The 9,919-nt window shown below is 39.1% G+C and overlaps 1 protein-coding gene across 1 annotated transcript; it reads right to left on the reverse strand.

Annotated features, from left to right (window-relative positions):
- Positions 1-2,274: 2,274 nt before the first annotated feature.
- LOC101483629 (extracellular calcium-sensing receptor-like) lies at positions 2,275-5,936 on the reverse strand. Its single transcript, XM_076873565.1, has 8 exons — positions 5,815-5,936; positions 5,202-5,496; positions 4,775-5,064; positions 4,355-4,650; positions 3,841-4,049; positions 3,515-3,736; positions 3,284-3,407; positions 2,275-3,179 (listed from the first exon to the last, which is right to left on the reverse strand). The coding sequence occupies exons 1-8, from the start codon at positions 5,919-5,921 to the stop codon at positions 2,275-2,277; spliced, it is 2,448 nt and encodes an 815-aa protein (XP_076729680.1). The 5' UTR covers positions 5,922-5,936.
- Between the last annotated feature and the right edge of the window lie 3,983 nt (positions 5,937-9,919).

Here is a 9,919-nt window from a genome sequence, read left to right on the forward strand (position 1 = left end):
CACCTGCAAAGCCAGGCTTCTACCTTTCTACCTATAAAACCCGGAGAGCAGCCAAATGGCTGGTAGGCTTTTAGCTAAGCTTTAGCTTCAGCCAAGTGGAAGCTAAATTGGCTAGAATTCCCAGGTAACAACCTAATATACATATGAATGACTAGCCAATTTAGCTTCCACTTGGCTGAAGCTAAAGCTTAGCTAAAAGCCTACCAGCCATTTGGCTGCTCTCCGGGTTTTATAGGTAGAAAAGCCAAATGGCTGCTCTCTGGGAGTTTAAATATTCCATCTTCACAAGCATATCCTATGTGGAGATTGAATAAAAATTAGTTGACACTAATTAATGGCACAAATAATCCGGTAATCATTTGCAGCACAGTAAAAAAAAAGGAATCCTTTTTGAGCCATTACTTGTGTAAAGTATTTTTTTTTATGGGAGATCATTTTCAGGCTTCAAGTAGCACCAATATACCAATAAACTGCCCCTGTCTTTATTTATACTTCAGTGAGCGTTTGTTCCTTACAGGCTGAGTTCCTTCCTTAGAGTGTGGCCCCATAAACGACTTCCCTTAACCTGCTGGTCTGGAAAATCCAACAGTTCATCTATATGTAAAGAAGCACTTAAACTAAAACTGACATAGCTACGTTAATCCTACCGTAAAACAATAAGACAAGGTACGACCTCTCTCATGCTCCCAGGATGTGGGGGTGAACACCCTAGAATGTTACAGACCTCCTAGGATGAGACATTCTTTCAATATGCCACCAACTATATACTTCTACACACAAATGATTACATGCAGTATTCTACCATATGCAAACTTATATCATTAAAAGATTATACTGACTACTAAGTACAATTTTCCTATTAACACAGACACATTCTGGAGGAAAGCAGAGACACATCGTGTCTTCGTTACTCTGCTCTTCACCGGCTTTTACAGGTAACATATTTGTCATCGTGGTCTTCATCCTTGGGACCCGTAACAGTGGCAGGCGGACTCATTTGAAGAATATTGGTTGAAATGGTTGAAATATGTCCAAAACGGAAGGCCCGATTTTGTATAATGTCATTGTATTTCTTTGTTTGTTTGTTTGTTTTTGTGTTATGTTTGGTTTTGTTTTGGTCCTTTTGTTTCTTTTGTTGTTGTTGTTGTTTTGCTTTGCTTTTCCCCCCACGGTGATTAAGTTGAATTTGTTGTACATGTTGTATAAATAAGAAAACTAATAAAACATAAATTAAAAAAAAAAAAGAAATAGAGTATCACATATTAGCTTCTCTACATTGACTTCCTGTTAAATCCAAATCAAATTTAAATCCATCCATCCATCCATCCATTCACATCCGCTTATCCTTTTCAGGGTCACGGGGGTGCTTGAGCCTATCCCAGCTGTCATAGGGCAAGAGGCGGGGTACACCCTGGACAGGTCGCCAGGGTTAAATCCATCTCATTAAATACAAGATGTTGAATAATCAGGTTTTACTTATCTTAGAGACCTCATAGTACCATAACACCCATATAAACAGCTTTGCACTTGGACTACAGGCTTATTTGCAGTTTCTAAGTTATTTAAAAGTAGAATCGGAGACAGAACCTTCAGCTTTCAGGGCCCTTTTCTGTGGAAACAGCTTTCAGTTTGGATTCAGAAGACAGACAACCCCTCTACCTTTCAGATAATCTTTTAAAGTTTCCTGTTTGATAAAGCTTATAGTTAGGGCTAAATGGGATGACCCCACCTCATAATACCATATCACCAGAGTAGAGTACTCCGATCTTGGCCTGCTGGCTTACTTGGTAGGTTATTGGTCTGCTTGGGGAGGTCCAATCATTTGATTAAATGCATTTATATGTCGGCTACACCTCAAAGTAGCATCAACATGAATTTCAGTGACACATATTTCCGAGGAGAACACTGCATGAACGTGTGTTTAAAATTGTGAAAAATAGGTGGATAAGACAATCATAACACCAAGCTCACGCAGTTGACATTAAAGTGACATCTGCAATTTTAAACTTGCTTTGTAGTAAAATAGAATAATTAACAGCAGCTGTGTCAAACTACTACCTCAGAACAATCTGGTTTTATTAAGAAATGTAAACTTATATTTATTTATTCACTTAAATGAAGTATTTGCACATTAAACAACAATTGGCAAACAATGGATAATGGAAATCCTTTATTTAAATAACATCAGAAAATGAAAATCTTTGTTATGTGCACTGAATACGTACAATTTGCTGCTGCTGTAGGAAGAGCAATAATTAACAAAGCTTTGATACATTATGATTGGTTTTTGTTCATTAAACATTTTTTTGTGTTCTTCTCAGGCTTAAACAATATGATAAAGCACTTGGGAGCAAATATACACAGCATTAGTCCAAAGCTGGAGGCCAGAATGGCAAAAATTTCCACAACCACAGTGAATTTCCCAGGGGAGCTGACATATGCTGGGATAAAGGTGATCCACACTGCACAAAATATCAGCATGCTGAAGGTGATAAGCTTGGCTTCATTGAAATTATCAGGTAATTTGCGGGCTAAAACAGCTAAAACAAAGCAAAAGGCAGCAAGCAGGCCTATATAACCGAGCACAACCCAGAAGCCAACAGCAGAGCCTAATGCACATTCCAATATGATTATCTCCTTGTATGTGGTTAGATTTTTTATTGGGACTGGAGGGCTCACTACCAACCAAATTGTACATATTAAAACTTGAATAAAGGTGAAAGACATAACAGTCATTCTTTGCTGTAGAGGACCAAACCATTTCATCACATTACTACCTGGAAGTGTTGCTTTAAAAGCTATTAAAACCACTATAGTTTTCCCAAGTACACAGGAGATACAGAGTACAAAGGTGATCCCAAATGCAGTGTGGCGCAGCATGCAGGACCACTCAGATGGTGCTCCAATGAAAGTTAATGAACATAAAAAACACAGAGTGAGAGAGATGAGCAGCAGGAAGCTCAGCTCAGAATTGTTGGCTCGGACAATTGGAGATGTCCTGTGATAAAAGAATATAGCCGCAGTTATAATGGCAAGAAAGGCACCTAGAATTGAGAATGTAGCCAGGGTGATTCCAAGGATGTCTTGAAATGAAAGAAACTCTACAGGTTTAGGGATACAAGTGTCTCTCTTTGCATTAGGCCAGAACTCTTTGTGGCAGGGTAAACAATCAGTTGAATCTAAATGAAAAAAAAAAGGAGAGGCTGCTAGGAATTTATTCATTGTAAATTGTATTTTTCAGTATAAAACGATTTTAAATACATGGACACACATTAGATTTTACCTGTAATATTACTGATCTCTCCTTCAGGACATGCTATGCAGTCATAACAGCAGATGGGTTTTCCTTTCTGCATTACTTTCCGAGTTCCTAGAGGACAACTGCCACTGCACACTGACACTGGCACCTGTGAACGACATAAACGAACCATAATAGATTTAAATGTTTGCTATATAAGTGTAAGGATTCCATGCTCCAAAATTTAAATATTTAGATTCTTGTCCATAGACTTACGTTTGTGCTATTTTCCATCCAGGTTACATTTCTGTTAATTCTAAACTCCTTGCCCACTGGTAGTGACGCATCATACAGTCCTACAGTTACTATCTCAGTGATGCCACTCTCGTGTTTTTGCCAGTTTACCAGGTCATAAATAGCCACAGGATCCCCATTAGCATTAAAAGACACATCATAACCATTTTGGGAAAAATTTACTTTCTGCAATTCAGTTAAAACCTGAAAGGATGAGTTAAGACAGAAAGGGAGGGGAAAGAAAGAAAAATGTTTAAAAGTTAAATAATTAATAACAATACCGCAATTCATCCTTTGTTTAATCTTACCTGTTTGGGCTCTAAGTTGGTTAGTTTGTCACACTGAGTTGTGACATTTTTTCCATGACACACTGCATTATGAATGGCATGTGCTATTGCATACACAGCCTTGTACACCATGTTAGTAATTCTGAGCTGAGATGTGTCAGTATATTGGCTTTTGAGGTTTTGTATGTCTTCAGTTCCATCGCACACTTTCTCGTCTACAGTAGCAGTACCTACAGAAAAACGAACAAACATAAACATATGTTTTCACCATTGAAGTTTGATCTAGATTTCCTACATTTTGTTTGACAAATCTGAAAAATTCTAAATGTAATAGAGTTAAATACATAAAATCTATACCATCCAAACAAAGCCACTCAAATTAAACCTTCGAAGTAATTAAATCAAAGACATTCAACCTTTGTTAATCTCATATTCATCATCAGAATTGTTAGAGTATGAGGATGTCTTGGTTTATGAAGCAGCATTAGCCTTTGTAACACCAAAGGGTTTTCTGTAAGCAAGAAAACTTTCTTACTTTTTTTCAGTCTACAGTTGAATGCATCCTCCCAAAACTCAGTGAGCACCGATGAAGCAGTGATTTCAGAGAAAGAGAGATTCAGCAGGAAGTCTCTGAGACCTGGGATTGCAGACTTCGGAATACCAAATCCAATGGCCCCAGCACAGAAACTGTACCTCGTTAATTCTGTGTTGGTTACCCATGACTCACTGCCTATCCACTGGCGAGGTGGGAAAGGCTCACGTGAAAGCTCCTCCAACAGGATCTTCATGTTTCCAAAAGATGCAAATGCCACAACAACTAAAGCTTTAGACCTTGAGATACAACATAATGCATTAAAAACATTTTTTACTGCATTATAACATGACATAAAAATTTACTTAAAAAAGGACGCTAATTTCCACACATACAGTAATTCACATGTTATGATATAGAAACCTGCGGATAACATCTGCTACTTTTTGGATCCTGCTCTGTGGGTTTGTCCGATAGAAAGATAAAGAGTATTCCACACAGATCCCCTCTTTCTGAGCTGCTTCTAGAAAAGAAGCCATGCCATTATTTCCATAATCCGAATCTGACCGAACAGCACCTATCCAAGTCCAGCCAAAGTGTTTTATCAACTTGGCTAGAGCAGCTGCTTGAAACTGGTCACTGGGAATTGTTCTGAAGAAATTTGGGTACTGCTGCTTGTTAGACAAACATGCACATGTGGAAAAATAGCTCACCTAAGAAATACAAAAAAAATATATACACATACATAAATAAAATAAAATATTGTACCTCTGAAAGAGCTATAGAATCAAAAATCATGAACATGCATATCTTAAATGTAAAAAATATGCTAAAAATTCAAATTATTTACAAGAGGAATGTTAAATGGACTGATGAGACGTGAGATACTGATGGAAGGTGAAGATCCAGAGTCCCCGACAACAGCCATCACCATACCAGACTGAGAACAATTGTTACCAGTTGAAAATGTAGGGTCCAGGCTATTCAAAAACTGAAATGCCACGTGCACTGCAACAGGTACTAACGCACATGAATCATAGATCTGGTATCCAAGCTTGATTCCAGGTAGTAGTTCTGTACTGTTATTGATCTCTTCTATGGCAAAGACCATCGCACGTGAAAAGCGCAGTTCACGGGTATCAATGCTGCAGACAATTATGTCACTGTTAGAATTATTCTACAAAGAATAAGATTAATTTCAAGATTGATCAAGTGAAAGGACAAAAGGCTAATACAATAACGATATGCACATATCTTCATTGTATTCATATGCACACATACATATATATCTATATCTATCTATCTATCTATCTATCTATCTATCTATCTATCTATCTCTATCTATCTATCTATCTATCTATCTATCTATCTATATATATATATATATATATATATATAGACAGAGAGAGAAACTTTTTGTTTTTGTTTTCATCTTTGCTCACCCACATACTGCTTTTACTGACCTCCCTTTGCATTTCACAGCCTCAGGCATGCTGGTGTAGTTATTGTAAACTGTGTGCATGTAGGCATGAAGGGAGAACGATCCGCCAATGATAAAATCACCATCCATTGAGAATGCAGGTAGACGAGTGCTACCCTGCAGCTTACATGTCACAGATGAAGCCTCAGTACGAGGACGAGCTCCAGTAAGCCTAGTCCTTTGATTCAGACAATCTAGACACACAGCCCAGTCAGCAGCTGATTTTAACTGAAAAAAATACACTGCCAATATCAGACCAATTATAAGACCTGCTACCTTCATCCCTGCCTGATGTCAGGTGTTTACATATGAGTGGTTTTTACACTCATTTATATAGGCATTTATATAAGTTGTTTTGTTTTTTTTTCAAAAGGACATACCCTTATGTAATAGCCTTCAAATAAGTCTTTAATATAATTTCTACTGCTTATGTCCTAGGACATAAGCAGACATAAGGTATACCTTATGTCCCCAGATTTTTTTCTTTATTTAAAAGTAACTATGTTAAATAGTATGTATGGTATTTTGTATGGTACTGTATTTTTAATAACCAAAAGGCTGTTTGGTTATTACTTTTTGCATTTTGTAAAATGGAAAGTAAAGTCTAACAACACAAACTTAATGATATAGAAACACAAGTCTTAGTTTTGTCTACTAATTTTCAAGGTCATTAAAGGAAAAAAAAACCCCAAAACAACCTGTAAGCAACCTGTAATATGAAAACAAAACAATTTACATCATCCTGCATAATATCCTCAATGAATTCCTTCACCTTACAATTTAGAGTGGCAGTACAGTTTTTGCTTGATGGGTACATCTGCATTACTGAGCAAAAGTGTTTAAATGTGATTTCTGATTTTCTGATATTCCTCGAGGTTATGTCAATCAAGATCATCAAGAAAATCCGGAGCCTTTAGGAAACATCCAAGGGGTCTAGCAACCAAGGAGTTAATAAACTCTGGGGTCCAGGGTATAATTGGCCATTTTCAACTACTTTTGATTTTACCTCTAAATTACACCTTTAAAAACTGTTGATTTGCCTTGTTTGGTATCATGCTTTTCAGCACAACCTCACATGTCTGAATTTACAGTTATGTTTTCATTTTGACATACTGTATTAACACAATTGATCTAAAATCAGACAAAAAAAAAAAAACCCAAGTAGAAAGAGTTATATTTTCTACTGTAACAACCACAAACATGTTTAATTAATCATATTTCATAACTTTAAATGCAAATATAAATTGTCAAGTTTAAAATCATATGCACAAGTTTTGCAAACAACAAAGTTATTTGCAGCCATTTACCTTTTACCCCTTTTTTAAAATAACCATTTAAAACTATTTACATAACAATCAGGTATTCCGCATTCAATATGATGCAACACAAATTATCTGTGCCACTCCAAATATTTCTGTCCACTATAAAGGAGAACATCACAGCCTGATACCTGCAGGGCAGAAAGCGGTAGGTGTATCACTCCTGTTCTCTACCTGGAGACAGCAGTCACCTCATTTTTTCTGACACACAACACAAAACTATCCACAACATTACACACTAACTACACGAGACAACACATTAACTACACACTCCAAACATGCTAAACCTCACAAATCTGGCAGGGTTTTTTTTGTTTTTGGTCATAAGCAGAGAGTGCTTGCTAGCGCTGTCCTTAGACCGTAAACGTGACGAAACTATTGACGAAAAAACGCGTATATATTGTTTATCATGACTCTGGTTTTATGTGGCCTATCAACACAATTTAAAAACTGGTATATATCACATTGCTGCTTTGTCATCTTGAAGTGGTCATGTGATTGGCTTACCACGACTACTTTATTCTTCCTAAGTCAAACAGCAGCACTCATGCGATTGTTTTGCACCCTTAGCTCCAGGTGTTGTGCCAAAAAGTGGTCATCCGGCAGAAAGTGATTGCCGTACGCGGGAGCTGGTTAAAGCTGTAGCGCCCAGATTACTTACGTAGTCAGCTACTTCCATGCAACTGATATAAGATGCAGTAAGCTGAACACAGCTTCAACCGTCTGTTTGTTGAAAAATAGTAACACGACCGCACTGTATTTTCTTGTTAGTAGTGGTAACAGTGTTGTAACAATAGAAATAGAAATTAGTTAGATTACTAGTTACTGAAAAAAGTAACGCCGTTAGCAACGCCGTTAGTAACGCCATTACGTATAACGCCGTCATTCCCATCACTGGTCGTCCTCCTTGTCTGCATATTCTGCTTTCTCAACAGAATGCATGTTAGTGGGATTCAGAAAGTTCTTTGAAGTATTCCTTTCGCCACCTGTCTATAACCTCAGTTGAATGTCAGCAGCACCCCACATTGACTGTACATGTTCAGAGTGGAGCACCGGTTTCCCTGCTTGAGCCACCTGATGATTTTGGTTTGCCAGAATTATTCAAGGCAGTCTGAAAGTCTTGTTCTATACCCTCACTGAACCCATCCAACACCCGAGTTGTTCCTTCAACGACTGCCCGAGCCACACTCCACAGCTACCCCTAAACTCCCACAGGCTAACCAAGCCCAATAGGACTCCTTGCGCTTGATGGCTCCTTGATGACGTCCTCTCTGGTAACCACCATCTAACTCAGGGATTAGGGGTTAGCACCACAACAGGCACCAAGCACCTTGCAGCTCTTTGGAGCTGCCTCAGCAATGGAGGTGCAGAACATGGACCATTTGGGTCCCTAGCGTCCCTTGGACCTGCCAGGCTGTCCCAGTGCACCCAGATTATTTCTTTAGGTGCACCAGGCTTGTAGTGCATGCTCCCCCATCACCTGATCCAACTCAGACCAGAGTCCAGCCATTCTTTAGGAGACTGATTCAGTGTTCCCAGTAGCCAGCTTCGATAGCAAGAAATGGGACAGCCAGGGCCTCTTCCCTGACTGCCGCTGGACACAGCCCCTACACCGCCTTCTGCTGTTTATGGCCCTACAGTAGAGTGAGTTATGCCGTTTCTTTGGGCTGCAGGACCACCTCTGTGACTTGCCAACTTATGATGCTGGATATTACGGTACACATGGTCTAGTGTACCATAACCGTAGTACCGTAGTGTTCCCTATTTCCCCCTTGAAGGACATTTAACAAGTTGGTGGAATTGGGGAGTACAGATTTCAAACATGTCTTATTAAAGTCCCCAGGAACAATATGGACATGTGCACTCTCTACTGTTTACTGATAATAAGTTAGATGTGGTTGAGTGCTGCGCTAACGTTAGCATTGAGGAGGAATGTAAACAATGGTAATTATGGCTATCGTTAGTTTGTGGGGTAGAGAAAAGGGTCTGCGCTAAATGGACATCGCCTCCAAGTCCAGTGAACAGGGACCGTCTTTTATTCTACTGTTATGGCACCAGTCCTGAAGCACACAAGCATAGAGCCCACCAACCCTTCCCTTACTGGAGTCTTGGTTGTGGTCCTGGTGGTGTAATGTCTGGCCAAGTACAGTGGGGCAAAAAAGTATTTAGTCAGCCACTGATTGTGCAAGTTCCCCCACCTAAAATGATGACAGAGGTCAGTAATTTGCACCAGAGGTACACTTCAACTGTGAGAGACAGAATGTGAAAAAAAAATCCATGAATCCACATGGTAGGATTTGTAAGGAATTTATTCGTAAATTAGGGTGGAAAATAAGTATTTGGTCAATAACAAAAATACAACTCAATACTTTGTAACATAACCTTTGTTGGCAATAACAGAGGTCAAACGTTTACTATAGGTCTTTACCAGGTTTGCACACACAGTAGCTGGTATTTTGGCCCATTCCTCCATGCAGATCTCGAGAGCAGTGATGTTTTGGGGCTGTCGCCGAGCAACACAGACTTTTAACTCCCGCCACAGATTTTCTATGGGGTTGAGGTCTGGAGACTGGCTAGGCCACTCCAGGACTTTCAAATGCTTCTTACGGAGCCACTCCTTTGTTGCCCGGGCGGTGTGTTTTGGGTCATTGTCATGTTGGAAGACCCAGCCTCGTTTCATCTTCAAAGTTCCCACTGATGGAAGGAGGTTTTGGCTCAAAATCTCACGATACATGGCCCCATTCATTCTGTCCTTAACACGGATCAGTC

The sequence above is a fragment of the Maylandia zebra genome, linkage group LG14, assembly GCF_041146795.1.
Source record: "Maylandia zebra isolate NMK-2024a linkage group LG14, Mzebra_GT3a, whole genome shotgun sequence".
Taxonomy (NCBI): domain Eukaryota; kingdom Metazoa; phylum Chordata; class Actinopteri; order Cichliformes; family Cichlidae; genus Maylandia; species Maylandia zebra.